The sequence below is a fragment of the Thermobia domestica genome, chromosome 11 (assembly GCF_964235325.1).
Source record: "Thermobia domestica chromosome 11, izTheDome1.hap1.1, whole genome shotgun sequence".
In the NCBI taxonomy this organism is placed as follows: Eukaryota; Metazoa; Arthropoda; class Insecta; order Zygentoma; family Lepismatidae; genus Thermobia; species Thermobia domestica.
Window position 1 is genome coordinate 266,144,445 of NC_137464.1, and position 25,004 is coordinate 266,169,448.

General features: G+C 34.7%; 1 protein-coding gene across 3 annotated transcripts in view; it reads left to right on the forward strand.

Annotated features, from left to right (window-relative positions):
* The window catches only part of zip (myosin heavy chain 10), a 299,777-nt gene that overhangs the window by 260,010 nt on the left and 14,763 nt on the right, over positions 1–25,004 (forward strand). For all 3 annotated transcript variants that reach the window (XM_081732288.1, XM_081732289.1, XM_081732290.1), the window contains 9 exons: positions 962–1,093; positions 3,175–3,276; positions 4,879–5,064; positions 5,588–5,782; positions 16,936–17,100; positions 19,033–19,242; positions 20,663–20,880; positions 22,727–22,869; positions 24,789–24,978. In XM_081732288.1, the coding sequence (XP_081588414.1) occupies positions 962–1,093; positions 3,175–3,276; positions 4,879–5,064; positions 5,588–5,782; positions 16,936–17,100; positions 19,033–19,242; positions 20,663–20,880; positions 22,727–22,869; positions 24,789–24,978 (1,541 nt within the window). The remainder of the gene's footprint in view (positions 1–961; positions 1,094–3,174; positions 3,277–4,878; positions 5,065–5,587; positions 5,783–16,935; positions 17,101–19,032; positions 19,243–20,662; positions 20,881–22,726; positions 22,870–24,788; positions 24,979–25,004) is intronic.

Below are 25,004 nucleotides of genomic sequence, written 5' to 3' on the forward strand. Positions count from 1 at the left end.
GTAACAATAGGGTGCGAAAGATCTTTGGTTCGATCCCAGACCAAGTGAGTTTATAGTGTACAAAATCATATCTTTGGGTTTTCTGAGAGCAGTAGTTGCCTCTTATATTCTCATACCACTGTTCCTTCATAATCATTTACTACAGTTAGTTATCCGTCGCTTTTAGCTTCCTACAGAGCATAACTGTCGAACTAAAATTTAAAGATGTCATTTTCTTAGAACAATAATTTACAGATCTATAGAGTATGTCTTCTAATATAATAACTTTCAACATTCCCAACTGCCTCCACTTATATCCGCAGTACCATTCTTAATTTGCAACCCAGTATTTATTATTTTATTTATTCAAAGATCATTTCAGTTTACGAATCTATTATTCTCCTTGATATATTGTATTGCTATGATCCGTATTGTACTGTAAAGTCCTGAAATTTTTAAGTTGAATTGAGTTTATTTTGAGTTTAACGTCCCGTTCAGCACCGAGGCTATATGAGACGTAGACCTACTGATTAACGTGGAATCCGAACCACATGAGCTCCCGCAGGGAATCGAACCCTGGTCTCCTACGCCAAAGGCGCGTACGGTAACCGCTTAGCCACGAAGAAGCTCTCTGAAATTTTTAAGTTCATGTAGACCTACCTACGGATGATTTACGAAATCGTATGTGTGGGAAGGTGGGGATAGTGTGGTTGAATATTACCATTTATTAATATCTTTTTATTTACTTTGAAGGTAGGAGTAACTGCAATAAGCGTATATAAATATAAATTCAAAAGGTACTCACCTAGCTCTTTTCTATCCTGTTATGAATTCATTCAAAATGTTGCTAAATGAATGCATAACAGGGTAGACAACAGCAAGGTGAGCATTTTATGTTTATGTATAAGACATACTATATCAGATGTCTAGAAGAATCGTGTCTACTGTTTTCTACGTTCTTAATTGAGTTGTAATGTTGCAGGCTTTGTTAGAAGAAGAAACTCGGCAGAAGCTCTCCTTAAGTTCCAAACTACGTCAACTAGAGAGTGAAAAAGAGTCACTGGCTGAACAGTTAGAAGAGGAGGAGGAAGCAAAGAAGAACTTAGAGAAACAGGTAACGTCCAATAAGTTGACGTAAATAGGGTAATTTGATATTTACAATGACGATTGTGAACTAGTTTCGTTCCAAATTATTTGATGTGAAATTTTGGATCAGTCTTCTGTCTAATACTCTCATGCATCATTATGTAAAATCGCCTAATTCACTTACATTGTTACTACAGGAGTAAGAGTTTGTTATTTCCTTACATTTGTTATATCAAAACGGATGAAGGAAAACTTGGTGACTACATCTCCCATTGTAACCGTTTTTGGTAGTAACATTGTCCTCGTTTTCGGATCTTAACAAGTGAAAGTCCCGATACTATTTCCTTTTCCGTAGCGGGAGATGCTTAGATTGAACTTCCAGTTTGCCACTTGTATTTCTCTAAAATAACAAACGCACGAAAGAATCAGGAACCATAACTTTATGCAAAATATCCAAATTAAATTCTAAATATGTACTTCGTTTTTCGTTGCCCATATTCGGCTTTTATCCATTGACCTCAATACGTGTCCTGTCGTGGGAATTGGAACAAACTGGAGGCCGATGCTTATATGTAATACAGTAACGGCATATCGTAAAAAACAATGTTTCAACTGGAAGAAATGTAATGCGTATTATATACTTCCTATTTTAGATGAGAGTATCTCCATGTTTTCTCCTATTGAACTTGGTTCGTAGTTAATAAAAACAAACAGTAACTTAAATGAAGTTTATTTTTTAAAACAAAAAAGTGGATCACTTTTTTCAGCTTATCAACATAATATGTTTCGTATTATTTGGTAACATGCAATCTGAATGTCTGTCTAGAACATGAGGTTTCACCAAAGCCTGATATACAACTGGCATAAATCACATTTCAATGTACATAAACGAATCTTAGGTAGTAAATATGTAAGATTAAGGCGGAACAGCGATTGTGTGTTCGTCCAATATGAATCAAGCAAAATGTAGTATCGGTTAAATAAATTGAATTAACAAATACTAGATAAACTTTTAATACTAAAACTACCACGAGAGAAGATCACGTTTCGTAAGCTATTAATCATGAGTGTTAAATGTATTCTTTTTGAACTAGCTTTGCGGGTCAGTGTATTATTTTTCTGTATCCTAGCTGCAGACAGTATCACCTGGAATCTTAAAAACAGTCAAGAGGTACTACATTAAGCACACGTATCGAAGAATTTTAGCGTAACAGATGTAGCATTTAACACATCGATACGTGAAAGTTTTGTTGGTTCCAACTGACATTGATAATACGTAAAGAACAAAATAAAAGAATATGTTAGAAGACTTGTTCGTACTCTAGAGATTACATATGTACCGTGTCATGCGAAAACGAACTAAGCGCCACTTTCATACTTTTAAGAAAATTACGTTTAAAGGTTGGTGTCCAACATTAATGTAGCCGTAATCAAAAGTGATTTTTTTTGAAAGGTGTTGGTTTTCCTCTCTTTTCGATTGTGCAAAACGTTCTAATGCTTATCAGGAACCAATTGTCGCATTTACGTGGATTTTCAAAGTTTGGCGCTTAGTTCATTTTTGCATAACACGGTACATATATACATATGTAAGTGAGGTATCTTAACGTAAGCTATAGCCGAAACTGTTGCATTGGTTTTAAAAAAGTGTATATATATATATATATATATATATATATATATATATATATATATATATATATATATATATATATATATATATATATATATATATATATATATATATACTTACTTTTTTAAAACCAATATATATATAATTCACAGTAACATTTTAAATTACTTATCTGAATATTATAAAGTAATGTTCTCTGTAACTAATCAAACATCAGCATATTCTTGATTTATAGATAGTATAATCGAGTCTATACAGTATTATTTGTGTGTAACTTAGGTTAAGCTTATAGATGATTCTAATATTGTTACACGCGAAGGAATTAAAAAGGAACATTCAAACGCGGAGATTATATGCTATTCTGTTATGGTGAAAAGCCTCTGAAAAGAATAATTTCAGTTTGTAACAAGTAGCGAATTGAAGAGTTACATTTACTGTAGGTTGAAAGTGGTCTTAATTTCTTTGAATTATGTTTTCAGGTGGCAGCCCTCAACAGCCAAGTCCTAGAGGCCAAGAAGAGAGCAGAGGAAGAAGCCGAGCAGGCCAATCAACTGGAGGAACAAAAGAAGAAGTTGGCTAAGGTAAACATTCAGTATTCACGGAGGTGACTACCAATTCAGACTCCCCACCCCGAAAAAAAAAAATTGAGTTTAACTGTACCAGAGTTTATTCACGGGGCTCCACCCGGTCCGAACTCCCTCCAATCTTTCAAATTTTGACCCCGGGTGCACGTCTGCATCTATATAATAAGAATTTTTGGGAGTGCTGCAGTTTGAAGATATAGGACTCTTATGTGAAGAGTTGTAGGTTAGATTTCAGAGTATATGGACTTGCAGATATCATGTTCATTTTTTTTTAATAATAATAATTCCAAACTATGCTATGCATAGGTATAAGAAGTCATATATTAGAACGAATATGTTGAACTGTAATAGATAGCAAAGATCGGTTTTCCTTTACCGGTAATGTGGATTCAGCGTCCCAAGAATAGGTTCCATCTCTACTAAAATCGGAAGTGGTAAGAATCCAGGACCACTTCCGGTTTCAATTTTGATTTTCATACAGCAAGAACGGTAAGCGATAACGAGAAAAATTGCTTTTTGATATGTATTCTGCGTCTCAAGAACAAATTTTGTGTTATCTGTTGTATTCGAACTGAAAGTGGAGAACATGGTGGCTCACTGGTAGAGCTCTTACCTGTGGTGCTTGTGGCCTGAGTCGATTCCCGGCCAAATAAGTTCGTGGTGAACGACATTGTGTCCGTGGGTTTTCTCGGTTTACTCTCATTTCCCCCACATTTTATTCCACCAAATTTTCCATCATTCATTTGCTTTAATCATAGTTTCCCATAGCCTAAAGGGTATAATTGCGGGACGTTAAACTTAAAGATTTAGTTTTCATTTCAAACCCCCGTTGGTCTAGTGTACCTAGCTTTGTCTCTCTTTCGTGTTCGAAGGCCTGGGTTTGATTCCCAGTGAAAGAGCATGGAATATATTGCAGTGGTTCAGATCCTACTTTAAATTATAGGTCCTGTCCTATACAGCCGTGCTGCTGACAAAGAACGTGAATACCAATCAAACAATCAAATTTTGTCAATTGAAACTCTTCACCTACGAAATGGGGGCGCGGTGGCTCAGTGGTGCTTGGGGTCCCTGGTTCGATCCAGCTCGCGCCGTGTGGACTTTGTGGTGAACAAACACCGTGCTCGTGGATTTCCTCGGGGTTCTCCCGTTTCTTTCCATTTTCTTCATTCCACCATTTCATTCATTTCTCACCATCACCGTCTCCTTCAGCCTAGCCAACATAACCGTGGGACATAAAATTTCAAGATTTCATGTCATTTTTCTTCCCCTACGAACAAGGGCCATGCTAGCTTAGTCGTCGATTATCACCTCTAGGTCGATCCCACGCCATGTTAGTTTGTGGTGGACAATATAGTGTCTGTGGATTTTTCTCGAGGTTCTCTTTCCTCCTACATTCCCATTCTATTAATTCTTTTATAATTATTCACTTTCATTAATCATCTGTCTCCTTTAGCCTAAAGGGACGTTAAAAAATACTGGCTGAAGCAGATTTAAAGAAAGAAAAAAGTGAAATGAATGCGTATGATATTACAATATAGTTCATTATGTAAAAATATCATGGTAGATATTGCAAATAACTGGATACTTCTTTCGTTATAGGATCTTGAGGCTCTCCAGCGACAGGTAGAAGAACTACAAGCTGCCAACGATAAACTTGATAAGTCTAAGAAGAAAATCCAGGCTGAGTTGGAAGACACAAACATTGATTTAGAAGCTCAAAGAGCCAAGGTGCTTGAACTTGAAAAGAAACAGAGGAACTTCGATAAAGTTTTGGCTGAAGAAAAGGTAAGTTCGTACCTTTTGTAATAAATAAAAATAGTAAATGGAAATTAGGGATATTATACAGAGTTCGAAGTAATGAAGCCAGTTAATAAAATGATGTGTAAATTGCCACGCCGAGTAGGTCATGTTACTCTATATACATCAAGGGCACAGCAGTGTGTCTCAGAAAATAGTAATTAATGCAGGCAAGAATTACTATTTTATTAAAATAGTAAAATAGTTTGCAGGCAAGAATAATACATATTGCAGGCAGGAGATTAACTTCATTTGCACAGATATGTCTTATTACGATTAAGCTTCTAATTACTTAATTAGATAAGAAATTGAAGCGAAACAGTTGATTTTATATTGCGTCATATCCAAACTACAAAATTCAGCGAAATTTCGAAGGGTGAAAAATATTATATTTAATGTAGCGTTTCATATAGCGATTATTGTCTTTTGACGCCTTTCTTGGATTAATTACATTGCATTGGTGTTTTGTAGTGTATTAATATAATCTCTTATTACAATTCCTTTTATATAGGCTGTATCTGAACAGTATGCCCAGGAGCGTGATGCTGCTGAGCGTGAGGCCCGTGAGAAGGAGACCCGTGTGCTCTCGCTCACCCGGGAGCTCGATGAGATGAGTGAGAAGGTAGAGGAGCTGGAGAGGGGAAGACGGCAGCTTCAAGCTGAGCTCGATGAACTCGTGAATTCTCAAGGAACCGCCGATAAAAATGTAAGTACAAGCTTTAATTTAAAGTAAATATTCGAACTTGAAATAGTACACACATTTGCGATAGAACAATGCAGAAAATGTTGCTAAAAGTAGCAGATACAATTGAACTAATTGCTGAGAGGTTTTAATGTTCAAGTTCAAATCGCTTATTAAGATGTTACTTATACCTTCTGCGGTAAAAATATTTCGGAGCACGTTTGAAAATTACTCTTAAGTGTACGAAAAGAAATGGCATAGTCAGATAAGTTCCAAAAGTCGGAAAGAAACGGGTAAGCAGGAATTGAATCCCAATTTTACTTTGTCTGGCGAATGCTGTACCACGAAATAGTGATACCGCCAAATTACTTGTGTTTGTTAATTTTCCAGCTCGCTATTAACTACACATATGGTGGCAAATAATGTGTTGATTTTTCAATTCTGAACAGATAGATGAGTGGAGCCGGGTATTAAAAACATATATCACTAGTATCTGGAGATATATGCTCTTAAGAAACTGTTTCAGATTAACTTGTTTACAGTGTAGAATGAATTTCCGCTGTACACTACACTATACACCACTAACCACTACGCTACCCATGCTGTTCTGGGAAACGGACTGGATGGTGTAGTGGTTAACACATCGGCACGGTAGGCCGGAAATCCTGGGTTCGGGTCTCGGTTCAGTCATTCATCTTTTCACTTTTTGGGTGTTACTGAATTCGCACGTACAGAGGATCTGGTGTGTAAAAGATTCGGTTGTTTCCTCCGTTGATTAATATATGTTCTTGAAAGTTCTATTATTATTAATTGTTTCTACGTTTAATCCTGACATGCCTTTTCAAAATATGTTAACAATCTACAAAGGAAGCTAGCGTTCTCTTCTTTGTTTATGCAGCTAAATCCGACGATTAATTTTGTAGTGTTCTTCAGAGCATTCATGAAGAAGAGTTTGGAATTTAAGTGCTTGTGAAAAATAGTAAATCTTTTATTTTTCACAAGATAATGCTTTTACTCAAATATGATTTTTGTTAATGTTAATTTAAGCCTGATGCATACATCTAACATTGTGTTTGGGTAAAAATATTCAGCAAACACTGAAGAGATTTAAAAAAAAAAATTCTGTATTTACCTTTTCCTTTTGTAATATCTTAAAATTCCGAACTTCCGAAATGCTTTGAAGAAATTATAAAGATTTAGTCTTCGAAGTTACTGACTGCACAAACGAAAGAAGGAAGGTCTTGGGAAGTTATGGTGTGAAGTTTCTTTTATAGAGCTGTAAATACTATGGCACATTTTTCCTTAAAAAAATGTTGACTAGAAATTAAGAATAATATAATATCCTCTTTGATGGAACAAAGGTTTTATTGCAGATTGTGCAGTTGAAGCACAGACGATGTAAATAGTTGTAGAAGTTGCGTAGTTAATTGAGTGCCATTTCATAGCAGATTAGTAATTTGTGTGACCTGAGATGTTGATTAGTATGTATACAGGGTATTTCAAAACAACACCGACAGCGTTTGGGAGGTGATACCTGGCACCAAGATAAAACAAAAAGTTTTGACCAATCTGAGTGCAGAAATCCGTCATTTCGAAGTTACAAGCTACCACAAACATGGGAAAATGAACTTTAATAAGGTCCATAGCTCCAAAATTATGAAACCTGTCGTAGTCGGGTCAAGACTTTACTTAGGAACTAATACGTGCCGTATCCAAAAATGCATGTTTCAGAATCGTGCGGTACTTCTGCAGCAATTTTTATAGAGTAGTTGCTGAGTACTTCAAATTATATGTCAGTATCATAGAGAAAGTTTGGCTACTGACATATAATTTGAAGTACTCAGCAACTACTCTATAAAAATTGTTGTGTGAGTAACTTAGGATTCTGAAACATGTATTTTTGGAGAGGGTACATAGTTCCTAAGTGGTCTTGACCCGACTACAGTAGGTCCCATAGTTTTGGAGCTATGAACCTTTAAAGTTCATTTTTTCATGTTTTCGGCAGCCTATAGCTCCAAAAGGAAGCATTTGTATATCCAGGTTGATCGATACTTTTTGTCTTATCTTGGTGTCAGGAATCACCCCCCAAAATTGTCCGTGTGGTTTTGAAACACCCTGTATAATTAATCTATGTACCAGTAATGTTTCACTAACACGCTTTCTAACATAATATGCTTCCCTTTGCTTTGAACTCGAATGATGTTTCTTAAATTAGTTTTAGTCGCTTATTGTTTTCGTACATTAGTACTGAAATTCAGAATTTTTGAATAGTATTTTTCTTTTAGTATATAAGGTTATTTAACACTGGATATTGGAAATGACATTTTTTCTTATCTTCTGTGATTTTTATTTTTCATAGGAGGAGGTAAGACAGACAGAGCCATCGCTGTTGTATGTTGTTTAGTTCATTTCGTTGTTTGATTTTTTTTTTTTTTTCGTTTCCTTTGATGCTACGTATTTGGTGCAGTTTCTTATTTTTGCTCTTGTATGTCAGACCCTCGTGAATTACTTGTACCTATAAATGTAGATTTGCTTTTCCCTCGAACGTAATTGTGATGAATTGCAGTTACGTATTGTGGTTTGTATCTCCACCTGGTATTGCAATGGAAGCGTGATTAACTAAATTTTACCGAATGTTCGCGATGCGTGACATAAAACGGTTAAACGAACGGAATAAGTGTTTGTGAAAGTAACTAAAAACTAGTTTTTTTTTCTTTCTTCTTTTTAATCTTGTATAGTCACAAAAGGAAGTTCGTGCAATGTGATTTTTTTTTTTTTTTCACGAATAGATGGTCTCATTTCAGGATATTTATTTTGTCTGATATTTGTAACCTAGAGAAGTGAATTGAGATATAGATATTTTATTGTAATTTTTAAACTTCATTCAGACATTGATATCAGAAGGAATGCACTTTTGAAAGAACTGTACATTCACCAGCAAAAATACTTTTATTTCCTGAGTTCAAAGTAGGCTGATTGAGTTCATAGTGAATTTCAGAAATAAAAAATGAAGTACTACAGGGTTGGGAATCAAACCTAGGTTATGTCCTAAACACTAAGTTCTCCACCTTTTGTCGTTTTTAAGCTGGAGCTTACATCTATTCCTGGTTCGAGCTGTGTTTGCTGTAACTCGGAATCTGTTTAATTTATAGATTTAACTTACTTCAACAATTGTCTCCCTACCTATCTAAGGATCACCTAACACACTTCAAGTGCCAATTTAAGTAATATGTATAACCCAAACACATTCTAAAAATAGGGTCAAAGAACATTTTTAGACCTGGAGCCAAAAGTCAAAGCTCAGAGTTTGGTTTTTGAGAATTATACTCTTCATACAAATGTCTAGGAAATAGCAAAATGAATACAATTAAGAAGTACATTGAATATTTACACGATAAAAATCCAACATAAGTCGGCATTATCGAATAAAAGAATACATTGCCTGTCCTCTGTAATGCATAGTGAATTACGTCTTCAGTTCGACGATCGGTATTTCCTTCTTTCTTGTTAATCAGTTCCTTTTTATATCCTTAATGTTCTTTGTATTGTTTCTATGTTTATCCCCCTTGATCAAGGCTCCAGTGCACAGCAAAAAGCGCTAGTATTATCCAGAAATTAGCATTTTAAAGTGAATAATGGAATAATCATTGTCGTTAGAGCTATCGTAAAAAATGATAGAACTTAAGGAGAAAATACAAAATATATAATGTAGTAAGGACCTAATTAAGGTGATCGGCTGTTGTAATTACAACTACTTTGGTCGATACGAGTTTCTCAGATCTAGCTACAATGAAGAACAAAACTAATCAGTACTCCATGTGCTTTATCGCCTTATTTATTAAAATTATTTGTTGCACCCATCACAAAGTTCTTAGAGAAATATTTAACTCTGTATAAACGTTTGCACTGAAGCGTCTTCATAAAGTATAATAATGTAATGATATCTTAAGTCAAATCACAAAACAACAAACTCGTAACGTCTGGACAACAAACTACTTTCATTCTATTTCTAATTATTATACATCATGTCAATGTAGCTTTGATCCTCATTCACCATCCTCAACTCGCAACTTAATTCGCTACAGAAATAAATTATAATGGATGGGTATTCATTTTTGCTGGTGACTGTACAAAAAAAAAAAAAAAAAAAAAAAAAAAGTAGAAATAGTAGTTTTCGGAAATGTTTGAAGTTTTAGGCGTACTTTTAGAATCTTAGAACTAAAAGAAAACTTGTTGAGCGAAAGCCGAATATTGTGAATAGGTCTCATAAGATGAACAACAAATTTTATGTACAGTTTTCAGATTAATTTGAAGCAAAAAACTTATCTTGAGGTTAATACAATTACGAAGAAATTAACCGAGTTCTTAAGTCGTTGTACATACGAATATAACTAAGTGCAAATTTAAGTATACCAAAATTTTTGTATCGGTTAGAAAAGTTTTTTTTTTTTCCTTTTTCAATCGCACATTATCTAGACGAAACACTCATCGGCGATTTTTAATTCATCATCGCTGCATAGTTGTTTTTATCTAGTTATTTTTGTGTATATATGTACAGAAGTTTTTATTTATTTGTGGTGAATCTTTGAATGGTTTTACTTTTGTGCTTGTGTTACTGCACAATGGACTATAAAAATAGATATTTTCTACCCGTAGCACGAAATGTCAAATTTTCTGGTTCGGTCTACGCAACCATTTTTCGCATGAACTTTAAACATCCATTTGCTTTTGTAGTATATTCATTTGCATGATACATGCATTTACTAACGTAGCGTATGATCATTGCAGCTAATGTGAGGTAATTTTGCAATTAATGATAGATGCTTGGTGTATATGAATGTCGTTATGTGATATTCTGCTCAGGAAGATTTCAGCTTGTGTGTCTGAAGCTATGTTGTCGAGTGCTAATAGCTTCAAAATTAATATTTTTTGTACCAGTTTGTTGAGATCGTTTAGTACAAGAAATAATAAATTTTTTAATTCAGTTTTTGCTCCCCACAAATAGAAATTTTGCTTGGGGACATATATATCTTTTCTGTTGGAAAAGTGCTATTGGCTTAAATAATAGGTATATCTACATCACACTCAAACTGAATTTGTACGAAAGTTTAAGTTTTTTCACGCGTCCCACTCCACATTTTGATATTTTTCAAAATAATATATATAGTTTAGAAATGAATACTACAGTTTGATTCTTGAAATAACATAAACTCTAATGTTTTTAATCTTACACATTGCTGAGTAAAATCTCCGTAGATATTTCAGTAGAATTCTACTGTTCTATTGTAAATTAAAGAAGGTGCAGAGATTAGTTGCAATGTTGAAAACTTTAAAATGCTGTGATGTCACTCTTGCAGATCTTTTAATGAAGTTAGTATTACATTTTCTCAGTAGAATCAAAAGTTATTTCGTTTTGTTGTTGTTGTTGTTATGTTATTTTTAAATAATAATTATAATAATAACAGTTGTTGCAAATACGTAATTTAACTATTACAAGGAGTCTCAAAACCGGTTTTTTGCGAAATTAACTGTGTCGCGATTTTATATGGTTGAAAAAACATGTCTCATTTTAATACTTGGACTTAAATATCATTATTAAAACACATTTCAGGTAAATTAAGATCCAAATTCCTTAGTGTTCGATCTTTCTGTAGTAATCTGGTATTTTTCCTTTTAAGTACTCTTTTTCTTAAACTGTTAATTCTTGATCCAGTTGTTACTTGATAGAGATACACTTCTGCTCAAAATTTTTCGAACACCCCGGATTTTTGCAAGCATGTACTGTGATACTATTATTTTGCCACCAGAACTTACCGCTTTGCATCAGATGTACTCCTGCCTAAAGCATAGAATTTGACGACAGTTGAATTGAGCTTTGAGAGGTACTGTAGATAATATGTCAATTTATAATTCTTAAAATTGAAACCAAAAAAGACAATTTGATATATACATTGCATAGTATAAAGAAAGGATGTAAGGTGAGGCAAGATATTAGTTTTGTTTGAAAAGTGTACACATAGAGGATCGATGCAGTGACAAAAATTTGAAAGAGAAAGTAGTTTTCACCTTATAGATATGCTGGCTTTAAAAAAGCTAAAACCATCCATTCTTTGAAAAATATTTACGACGGTCAATATACGCCCTTCTTTGCTCAACTGTCGTTCAGCGGGAACGTATAAGTAATGCTCGTCGTTACTTTCAACAAACAACAATGGAGCATACGAAACCATCGTAAACACTTTTCAAAGTATGGTATTTTTAGCGTTTTAAACGTTAGCATATCAACAAACTATAAAATTTGGAAAACTACTTTCTCTTTCAAATTTTTGTCACTACATTGACCCTCTATGACTACATTTTCCCAACAAAACTAACATCTTGCCTCACCGTACATACTTTTGTTTATATTATGCAATATCTATATTAAATTGCCTTTGTTTATTTCAATTTTAATAATTACGATTTGATATCGTCTGCAGTACCTCTTAGACCTTGATCCAACTGTCGTTAAATTTGATGCTATAGACAAGTGTACCTCTCATGCAGGTCGGTAAAGCTCTCGTGCCAAAATATTAGGATCACAGTAGATGCTTACAAAAATCCGGAGTGTTCGAAAACTTTTGAGCGGTACTGTACTTAGAACTGACGAAAAGTAAATGTAGCTTCTTCGTTGTTCTGTCATCTTTCGTCACTGTTGACTCATAGTTTGCTTATTGCACTGAAGAACTTCACAAAATTCTCAAAAGTTAATTGTTCTGTAGAACTTTTGAAGCATGTTGACATCGATTGTTCCAAATAAGTTTGCTCTCATATATTGAAAGGCGAATAAAAAGTTAAGAAAATTTGTTAGTTGCATGTGAATTCGGTACAAAGTGTGGGGAAACTTGACATTACGCGAAACAACTCATAACTAATATCAGACATAAGATGTTTCATTCTGGTGTTCGTTAAAATCTAGTAGTTTGCATCCTAGAGTTGTGTCCTTCTCCGGAGCTACAAGGGAAGGTGGGAATGTGTTTTGTAAACATGAAAAGTTTAAATGTTGAGAATCACTGCATCGAAAATTGTAATGGAATTAGATAAAATGGAATATCTTGGGGTGAATTAAAAATTTAATATTGAAAAGTCGTCAGATAGTAGTGTTTTGGAAATGATATACAATCAAGTGTATATGAAGAACTTGTATTGAACGGCAGCTGCATATATATAGAACGACTAAATGCCTTATAAAAGGCCATATTAGAGACTTAAAAGGTTTAAAAAGAAATGAGTGCAGATTTGAACAGAAGCACAAAATTGTTGAAGTTAACGTGTTAGCAAATTAAAATCATACAAAGAAAGAGAATCGTGTAAGTCGTTACTCTGTACATCACAAAAACATGTTTCACCATCCATATACAGATGGTCTCAAAAATCCCCTGACATAAGGTAACTGTTATTATCAGAGTTACTACAAAATGTAAGAGGAGAAACCGTCTCCAAATATGATGCTTTCAATTAATGTGATGGATTTTTTTTTCTCATTTTTAATCGGACGAACCGTTTGAGCTGTACACCCTTTATGTGCCCAATGTTAAAAATTCCCATTAATTAACTTATTGTCTTTTACGCTAACGTGTCGATGGCCAGCCCCCATTTCAAACATGCCCCCATTCACTTTATGTTGTGGATCCAGGTAAATGTTAGCGTTGAATTTTCATTTAACATTGGGCGCATAAAGAGTGTACAATCCTAGCGAGTCGTCCGAAATAAATAAATAAAAATCCTGCACATTAGATTGAAAACATCATATTTGAAGACGGTTTCTCCTTTAACATTTTGTTGTAACTCTGATCATAACAGTTACCTATGTCAGGGTACTTTTGAGACACCCTATATATAATAATAATAGTACTTTCTGTTTAGATTTGGCAACTAGAAAGTATTATGTGGTAAGAGTGCACTTGTTTTCTTTTATTCTTTAACACTGTAGTTATTCATGCTTTTTTTTTTTCGTCATAATTTCCATATGAGATTGAACATACTACTTGTGCAGTCCTGGGTTCTATTCCCACTGTAACATCAATCAAAATTAAGATTCTTGGTATCTAAGCTGCTCAGCGTGACAAAATCCTTCCTTTTTGCTCCGGAAGATATGCCTGATATTATTAGAAAAATGTGAAAAACTGATTGTACAGCTGTTTATGTTAATGGAGTTAATCATTAAGAGTGAAATATTTTGACGTACCTATCAAGTCTTCTGTAATTAGTTATGAGGGAAAAAAAAAAAAAAAAAAAAAAAAAAACACTGTCATCGACAAAAAGTAAACTAACGTTTTCCATATACTAACTGTTATTATACCTACAATTCAATTTTGTATTGTCGCAGATTGTACGAGGGTAAACTAAAGAAGCTAAATGGAATGGACTTAAAATTAGATTCAACAATGTATATTGAAATTGAATAGATCTTCGTACATATATTTCTGATTCTTAATTTTTAATTCGTTCCGTTTTTGACCTTCCTTGATTGTTCCCTCCTAGCATTTAGGATTTTGTTTCGGGAGAGGGCTCTGCCCAACACGGGAAAGCAGGGGGTGGGCAATTGCCCACCCGAGTTTGAGAATTATATATTTATATATATATATATTAGTTTATGCATAAATTGAAATTTTAATGGCAAGAATTGCAGACTGGGGAATCTTATGTGATATGATACAGATATTTAGCAGTGAATCTTACCTTTTATTCTATTCATTACCTTTTTTTCTATTATTTTTTCTTCTATTTATAGAAGAAAAAGGGTACATCCTCTTGGCCTACCTAATTTCCCAGGCTACTTATTTTCCCCTCTTAATTTTCTTTAATTCAATTATTTACCTTTCTTTATAACTAAATTATGTAAATAATCTTTTTCTATAATAACTAAAGTCCTGTTATGTTGATGACCATGCAAGTTGGTGTGGAACACCAGTTTCACTCATCAGCTCCTCTTAGTTTTGGGGTTACTGACTACGGCCGACTTGAATCACAACTAACAACGGTCGAAAGTATGATAGGAGAAACGGAACAAAGTAACAACTAAGAAAAAGAAACAAGAATAGAATGGACGAAAGAAGGAAAAAAGAACGCAGTTCTTACATGGAATGAAATTAGACAAATACAGCATTATTTATGAAAAAAAGAGCATAAGAAAATGGAAAGTCAATGAAATTTGTAGAAATGGTAAGAAGGATTATTATTGCACATGACATGCGAAATACTAACATTTATTGGGGGGGGGGGGGAGATTGAGCCCGATAACCCTCTTCTCTAAAATACGCCACTTCCTCCTAGTATGTAGTTTTCCTCGAAATGCCTAGCAATTCTCAAGAATATATATTTTCTACTAATTCGGGACACCACACATATGTCAAAATACTTCATTCTCGTTCATATCAGTCTTCAGCGTTGTTACTTCCCACGAATGAAGTTCGCCTTTATTTAGTTAGATAAAACTTTGCATTACGTGACCAAATTAACTCTCATCAAAGTATCTGCTGGCTATACACAATCAAGTACTTGCTTTATAACTACTCCATTAGCAACTACTGACTGTACGTTAGGAATTAACCTTCAAACTTTTCCGTTAATGAGACCTCTTGATTATTAGTCTATAAGCTGTGCCTCTCTCTATTATTGTTCGCATGTATGGTTAATGACAATCATTTGTGTAGAGCGGGGTCGCTAAAAGTAGTATGCATGAAACAGCTGAATCACATTTTAAAAGTCAAGAACTAATCAGCGATCTTTCTGATAATGCTTTGAAAATGTACAAAAGTGCATGTTTTGGTAGTCTTCAATAGAAAATAATATTTGGTTTTTAAAGAACACAAATATTAGGCTTACATGTAGCAAGGAATAATAGTAAACAGTTCTTCACTGTTCTGGTGAAAATTTTACTCTTCAATTTCTTACTGTTTTTATCTTCAGTAGTGTTCCTTGAAGCTATGATGCAATTTTGTATTCTCGCAATGAAATATTAGTAGTTTGGTGCATGGTATGTAATTCATAAAGTAATTAATGATAGTGAAGTATTTCTTAGTTTGCTAATACTAATTTCAATGATTAATGTAAAATCCATGAGGATTTTTAGAGTAGCTTCCTAAGTCTATAATTTACTTCTTTCAACTCAGTGACTTTTAGTATTTTTGTGTAAATGTAAGGAATTAGACGTTATCATCGAACATTGTTCTTGTGCGTAATTGCAACGAAAACAGGATGAATTTTGAAATTATAGGCACATTATATGTATTTCATAATATAAAAATCAGGCTTTTTTTTTTTTTAAACTAAAATATTCAGTAACGATGCGAAGGATGATTTGACGGTGCTTGTTAAATATAGGTAATCATTACACTATAATATAAGCGTAAGCTTTTTTTCATAAATTGTCGTATTGGATATAAAGGTATTTTCATGGGGAGGCCGCATGCAGACGACATACTGTTTACGTAATATACTTATAGCGTTGTATTTTTCAAAATAAGTAAAAGCGTATTGATATCGTAACGATGCTGCAACGAACTCGGAAAGTATCTATTTGGCAGCACGATCAGGTAACTTAGTTTTGTGTTCCTGTACTCCGCGCACAGCAGATGAATATGTGGGCGTTGAATATGTTTCGACTTTCACTTTGTATGACTGCTTCCATTTGAGAGTAGCTTTCGTTGACAAAGGGTATCTGGGAGATGAGTTCCAGGCGACCATTTCGTTCGTCTTCCGTTAGTGAAAGGCTTCCGTTCGTGCGTGAAGGGCAACTGCGTCGTGGCAGTCGAACGTCGGATAGAAGTATTGATTTGATAGGCATTCGAACACCCAGAAAAAAGCGTAGTTCTGTTGAAAGTAAAACCGTAAAAACAAAAGCCGAGGATGTTTGGGATACATCATCGCAGGGAAGAAATCTTGATGTGAGTGAGGGCTCCATCATAAAATAAACTGTGCTTTTCATCTTCTAAAATCAAATACTGCAGTTGTTTAATTCTATAAATATTTCTTTTGCTACTTCGACAACTGCGTAAGTGCCTGCAAGTACATAGTACAATGAATACGAGAATAGATTTGTTTGGTCATAGGGAGAGAATTAGATTCACGGTTACTGATTTTGTTTATCTTTGTCATAATCTGTATTGTAATGCATTGTTTATGATGTGCTGTAGGTCCATGAGTTGGAGAAGGCCAAGAGAGCGTTGGAGAGCCAATTGGCTGAACAGAAAGCACAAAACGAAGAGCTGGAGGATGAACTACAGTTCACAGAAGATGCCAAATTGCGTCTTGAAGTTAACATGCAGGCCATGCGGGCACAGTTTGAACGTGACCTTCAGGTAAGTTGATGCTAACATATTTGACATTCATTAAGAAATCAAAACATAGGAACTGTTGTGTTGAGTAAATGTCTCAAACATCACTTAATTTGGCGCATTAGGCTGAATGAGCGTAGGTTAGTACGAAGCAGTTGCGTCGCAGCCAAAACATAGGATATCCTGGGTCGAATCCGGTGGCTGCCCATCCTGACAAGATTTTCCAGAAGTTTCACCAGTCGAATAGAGGATTGATATCAACATGAGGCCCTGGTGCAGTCATGTTGCTGTTGTTAAGTATTAATTCTGTTGTAAATTGGCCTTGATTTCTATTAAATAAATAAATCTTTATTCTTTGTAAAGAAGAATGTTTAAATAATGTTGAGTGCTGACAGAGAAGATGAGTAACTTGAAAGATAGATGAGCCGTAAGTACTGAAAAATGATATAAGGTGTTTGTGCATACACAGCGTACTTAAAAAAAAATAAAAAAAATAAAAAAAAAAATAAATAAATAAAAAAAAGATATTTCAGACGACAGTTCCATGGTGGTATGTGTCGTCTTTATACAGAATTTCTTCCTAAGAAAATGTTTGAAGTGGGCTTAGTGAGTAGTTTTCTGTAGTTTACAGAAACATAGTTACTCACAGACAACAGCTAAAATCTGTCCATTCATTATGAAGTTATTCAGTGTTGTTCCGCAATCGATGTAAAATATTAATTTCAATACTGTACAGAAATTTGAATATTTTGATAGAGTAGTTTTGGAAATCATGTGGAAAATTGTATTCATTCAATACGTGATTCAAGAACTTGAAATCATGTATGCTTCAACGGTTCGTCATATGTTTTCAATTAAATGTAATATTGTATTAATCGTAAATAAAATTGTAAAAATTAGACATGAAGTCAAAAGTTAAAATACCGTATTTGCGCGAATATAGGCCGCAATTTTTTCTTAAATTTTGGCTTGCAAAATCATGGTGCGGCCTATAATCGAGATTTTCCCCCTTAGATTATAAATCGTCAATTTCAAAATGACATATATACGTATCTTGTGGGTTGAAATGAATGCAATTACAAGTTACTGCAGTTGCTGTTGTAAAGTATCAAAGACTAAGAAGAAAATAGCAGAAAAACTTATCTTTGCAAAAATTACCACCTTCATTGGGTACCGCTAACACCTTACACTGGCACAAATAAGACTTGTACACTTTAGTATACGTATCTGTTATACGGTATATATAATATATACGGAACAGTAACTGTTCTTGAAAAAAGAAAAGCAACTTTGTTTCGCAAAACCTTTATCAGTTTGTATCCATCCAGATCTCAGCACCACCAGCATCACCTTTGCTAGACGATCCAGAATGCTGCTCAGAGTCACTATCACAAAGAAGTTCATTTTCAGTCCTATCAAGATTAGTGGAAATTCCAGGTTCTTTTGGAGCTTCTCATGACAAGTTCTTCCGATTTGACCGCCAAGCAGCCAAAATTCAACGGCACATTTCCTACTGAAACATATCCTGTTGGTGATAAGTCACCCTTAGTTATGCGGGAGTTAAAGAGAGAGAGGGGAAAAGCATCTCAGTACTGTCTAATTGAACTTTCTCGTATATTTAGTACTGCGGTCTATATTTGAGTTTCAATTTTTTCTTGTAATCTCGTGTCAAAAGTTTAGGTGCAACCCATGTTCACACGTGGCTTATATTTGTGCAACTATATTACATTGGAAAGCTCATTCCTGAATGTAATTATTGGAACATGTACAGTTTAATTTATCTTTGTTAGGTACTGCGGGGCTTCGCTAATTGAAAACACGAATATATATATATATATATATATATATATATATATATATATATATATAATTATATTAAACATAATGTATTCTTTCTGCAGTGATATAGTTCCGAAACCTGTATCATGGTTAATAATTATGTTTTGTCGTTATTAGGCTAAAGAAGAGCAGGCGGAAGAGAAGCGCCGAGGCCTTCTGAAACAGCTGAGGGACTTGGAAGCCGAGTTGGAGGATGAACGAAAGCAGCGCACAGCGGCCCTTGCCTTCCGGAAGAAGTTGGAGGCCGATTATAAGGACTTGGAGCAACAGCTGGAGATGAATAACAAAATCAAGGAGGACGCTCTCAAACAACTCAAGAAGCTTCAGGTAAGTTAACATCCTGAAAGTGATGAAGGACACTCATGGTTAATATAAAATGTCTTGCGGTAGTAGTCTGAGAAATTCCTGTTGAGAGACATAACTTTGTACGTCTCGAGTGTCATTGTTTAGGTGCTAGTATTCGTTATTTTTTATGGGGCGGTGTTTCCTAGTTTTGACCTAGTTTCATCAAACAAATATATCTAAATTTATCGGATCGATTTTCTATTCTTAAGTCTTCACAGATAAAATACACGTAAATTAATAAAAATAAGGAATATAGGCACAATTGACACAGAAAAATTAATTAATAGCAAAGTAAATAGAAACAAATTGCTTTCAAGAAATAGTCGAACAATTTTCTGTTACCTGTTAGCTGTGTAGCTTTGATGCTACCATTGTATACATAAATCACAAGGCACAGGACAGTTTAGGCTTATGAGTATTCGGATAGTTGTTGATACGCGTTTTTCTGGTTTTATATCCCAGTGTAGATCTTCATTTTACATTTTTTTTTTTTTTTTTTTTTTTTTAAATATAATTGTAAAAAGTTACAACAAATTACTCAGTTGCTTCTGAAATAAGTCTGAAATTATTATAGTATAGCAAACTTGTTCTGGCTGTTTCAAATAATATTGTTCGTAGAAACTAATAATGTACCAAAATTTGCACAGGGTGTTATTCCAATTAAGCATTTAAGTACAAGAGTTTCTTTCGTAAAACAGATGGGAAGTGATGACAAAAATAATAAAAGAATGCACTAAAAAAAGAACTGATATTATTTATCCACAGTCGAATATATTTGTTAATAGATCTGAATATTAACTTGTGCAAATACTCAAAAGTAAAACTTTCTTCAATCTGGTCATAGTATGTGACTAACATCAGACAGGCAATCAGTAGAGAAAATCTCGCTAAAACAAAATATCAGTTTGTGAGGCTTTCAAGTGAATATAATAATAATTGCTTGAATAGATAATGTAGCCATATTTTGATAATTCGTATATCTGAAGGACATCATCATCCATTAAATAAAATGATACATGTTTAATAATACCAGTACGGTAATAGATTCAGTCTTGCTGGTATTATTAAATATTCGGACATAAAAGCAGTTTTCAGTACCATGCTTTTATTGTTGATTTTGATTTGTTAATTTCAGCTTATTTTAATTCGTAAGTTTTTCTTTTCTTAAAGAATACAAAGCTTCTTTCTTGTGAATATTTTTCTGTGCCTTATTGTGAAACAATATAATATTAAAAGTATAAAACCAAGGTTGTTTTTAAAACTTTGGTATATTTAATATGATATATTGTGCACTCGATTTGATTGTTTGTATTTTATAGTAATCTTCGTGAACAAAGATTAGGCAATATTAGCAATCTTGGGTGCTAGAATAGGTCTTGAATTTGATTTGTTTGTATTCTAGGCTCAAGTGAAGGACTGCCAGCGAGATGCAGAAGAAGCACGAGCGTCGAGGGATGAATTGGCCAATTCCGCGAAGGAGACAGAGAGGAAGTTGAAGGCGTTGGAGGCAGAGGTCGTCCAGATGGGAGAGGACCTCGCTGCTGCTGAGAGAGCCAGGAGGGCTGCTGAGGCAGAGAGAGACGAACTTCAGGAAGAAATTAACAATAACGCAAACAAAGGGTAAGTGACCTCATATATTCATTTAAAACCGAACAAGTATCCTAGTAAGCGATAATCTATTTGGAGTAATATTCTGAACCCATATAAATCAATGTAGTTACCAGGAAAACGGATTTTTTTTCTTTACTTTTGGTCGTTATATTCCACATCATTACTTTGAATGGCATGAGTTGGACCATTAAAATCAAAGAGCATTCAGAAATGTGTAATTGTCCTGTGGACTTATGAATATATATATATATATATAATATTAGTAGTAGACACAGTTCCTGACTGTTTTTGTATTTATCGTCCTTCATCGTACTCGGTCTACGGGACTCGTTAAATCGTGATCAAGCTTAACACGGGGATAGACTTTGAATTAGTTGCATGTGAAATATTCTCCTGTCCAGACATTTAGTTTGCGAGTTATTGGCCGTCACATTTGGTGTTTGGTCTTAAGTCAGATTTTTCCCCCCATAATTTCATTAAATGCTATCTAGAACAAGAGTTAGGGAAAATACTTGGAATAACCTTTTAAGTGTTAAGTAAATTCAGTACGTGTAGCAAACATTCGCTAAAATCAGTGAAGAAGAGTCTTTTCCATAATCAGGGAGCTCATTACCAGTCTCCTTGTCTGTTTTTCTAACGCGAAATTCATTCTCAGAAGTGTAAATTTCGGGGACACGGTGGTTAGGTGGTGGAGCGCTTACCTCTGGAGCATGGGGTTCCTGGTTCTATCCCCGGCCAAGTAAGTTTGTGGTGGACAACATCGTGACTGTGGATTTTTTCGGGGTACACCTATTATCATTCCACCAATTCTTTTATCATCATTCATTTGTTGTAATCATCCGTCTCCCGTAGCCTAAAAGTGTAAATTCAATAACATAAGCGCTAGAAAGATACTACATTCATAAATATGTTGAAGCGTTCACTTTCAGTGGAAATTCTATGAAAGGAAGGGAATATAATCTGCGTTCTGTGATTTTAACTGTTCATTATTAACTGTGTTATGTAGAAAATTCCATGTAGAGCATGAAATGAAAAAGGAAAATTGTAGAATTTTATGTAAATGTACCTGCAGTGCGAGCGATCCCGGGTTCGGTTCCCGGTGGGGACAGTCGGTCGAAAAAGTGGAAAAGCTTTTTCAGGTCAGTCATCCTGAGTGAGGTTTTCTTTTCTTTTCTTTTTTTTTTTTTTTTTTTTTTTTTTCCACACCAGACAAATGTCCAGATGATACGTAACATACAGAGGTCTCAGGCCATTTCCTTCCTTCCCTTTCCTCAGATAGTGTGATCACTGAGGGACTTCATCCCTCATACATAACGGGCTAAATGACCATAAATGCCGAAAGCATACAAATCTAATTGTTAAGCCTAATCCCCGTAAATATACTTGCAATATTTGGACGTAAAACAGTATATCCTCTCCCCTTACGAGTAGCTTTATGTACTAGTAGTGTTTTTAATTTTCCGTTTCATGTTGTACAGTTCTGTTTAATATATATATTGGCTACCCACCCCTCTTTGAAAAGCACTACAATTTTAACTACAGGTGGAACTAAATCAAACATACGGATTTTCGTTAGCTAATTGAGATCGTAGGGCCAAAGTATTAGAATTTCCTAACATACAGTTGCTAGAATATGATCTCCTATAGCAAGGTGGGTGGGCAAGATTTTTTGAACAAGACTGTACAGAAATGTGTCTGTAATTCAGAGTAAAACGTCCAACTGAGCCAGAAATCGAGCCTTAGTCACATTCTAATCGCTTGGTGCACTAAGGAAAAAAATCGGATGATTCCTCCATTTTGTATTTATCTGCTTAGTACTTAAGGACCATAAATAATATTTTGATTTCCTTTATAGAACTCTTTTGGCCGACGAGAAGCGCCGACTTGAAGCCCGAATCCAAACGCTAGAAGAGGAGTTGGAGGAAGAGCAGTCCAATTCAGAAATCCTAATGGATAGAGCACGAAAGGCACAACTATCTATAGAACAGCTAACGACGGGTAAGCAACTAGAAAGGAATCTACTGTATTTGATCTCCCAAAAATAACGTAGGTAGCATTTACTGTAATTTTCGAATAATTCCAGTTATTTGCAAACTTATTTAGTTTTGAGGCTAGAAGTCTTTCCCGAAAATACTGACTAGTTGTAAATCATGTGGTGGTTTATTGTTTTCTTTTTTTCTTTTACTGTTACTTGAGGCTTATTCGCAATAGCAGTTACTTATTTTTAATGAAAAATTGCGTGAATATCAGAAAGTTCAAAGGCATTACTTTTGGAGTCAGAAGAAGCGTTATTTCAAATGTCAAATGAGAATTCAAATAATATTAGAAAAGTATAATAATTGAAGTGAGCTTAAAACCTTCAATGTATAGGAGGAAAATTAATTTAAGTATGTGTTTCGCGATAACTTTTGTGAAAAACAATCCGATATTTAATTAAATACAGGGCATCTTTTTTCGTAAGGCTTACCAAAAAGGCTAAAAAAGGTGAATTTAACCCCAGCTTAAAAGTTTCAAGCATACTGAGACGGGCAATAAATCGAAGAGACCTGCTGAAGGTCTAAAAAAGTATTATTCTCTTCTTTTTACTATGTATGACACTGTTAATAATAATAATAATAATAATAATAATAATTCGAGTTCCATTATCTTGATCATAACTGAGAAGGGTCTAGAACAGGGCACAAAATTTCAGTCAGACGCACTCGCCAATCCAAAAATGATGATCGCCAGTATCTCTCAAGTACAAATTATAAGATCCCCCCTCCCCCCACGGTTGGTTTGACAAAGAAAGAGACTACCGCGTTGACACAATTACAAAGAATGGCGTGCTTCTTGTACGCGTTGAATGGCGTTGTACGAATTGCTATTTCAATTTGCGTTTGTTTAATTGGTTTTTCACTATTCGCTTAGAGGCACAGTTGTCAATGAATTTCACGGCTAGTAGTTCCTCTCTATATCTTCATTTATGTATTGACTGATTGATTGACTAGAAAGAGAAAGGTGACCAGTGATAACGGTGTCTGATGCAAATATCTATTTTTTTATATTTTATGTATTTACTTATTTTGTTATTTATCACTGAGATCGTGAGGTGATTGGCTGATCTATTTTAGACATTGGGCTGTACCCTAGTTTTTCTAGCTTCAAACAGCAAGGGAAACGTTCTCTCGCGTTGATGCTCCAGGAGACAAACCATTTCGATTGAGTGTGGGAAAGGAGGGACGAATCACAACGTTGTGAAGACTTTACATTCCGTGTTTTCTCTCACTCAGTGACAATTATTATCGTGCGAAACATAAACTGCACAGCCCTGTGAGTTTAGATAGAAACCATTCCTACTAAACACTGGTCGCCAGCTCTTAAACTTCTACCTACATGGCGACCGGAAATTTTGCACCCTGGTTTAGAATCTTTCTGTGAGAATATCCGTTAAGTGGCTTAAAGAAATTAGTAGGGCCACTGTGGCTCGGTGGTAGAGCGTCATCTTTTGTGCATAGGGTCCTTGATTCGATCTCAGCTCGCACCAAGTGAGCTTTGTGGTGGACAAACACCTTGTACGTGGATTTTCTCGGGGTTACCCCGTTTTCTCACTCTTCATTCCACCATTTCATTCATTTCTCATTACCTTCTCCTTTAGCCTAGCCGACAGGCGAGGGACGTAAAAATTAAAGATTTCATGTTTTCAAAGAAACTAGCCAAATATGATCCATTATGATACAATTAATCTTTATGTATTTTTATATATTCAGGTGGGTAAGATTCCTCGGCAGTGAGCTCACTAATTCAGTGAATGCTTTCAAGAAAATTTTATTACTTACATGAAATTGGTCTACAGAAAGTGAACATTTTTTAAAAAATTAAAATTAAATCGTGAAACAAGAAATGGTGATAAGTAATGTAATTTTGTTTGATTTTAGATTTGGCGAGTGAGCGTTCAGCGACACAGAAATTGGAGAGCCAGCGAATGCTTTTGGAGAGGCAGAACAAGGAGTTGAAGGCGAAACTGAGTGAATTGGAGACTGCTCAGAGAACGAAGACGAAGGCCACCATTGCCGCTCTCGAATCGAAGATCAATAACCTCGAGGAGCAATTGGAAGTCGAAGCCAAGTAAGGATTTCGGCATTTAGTACTAT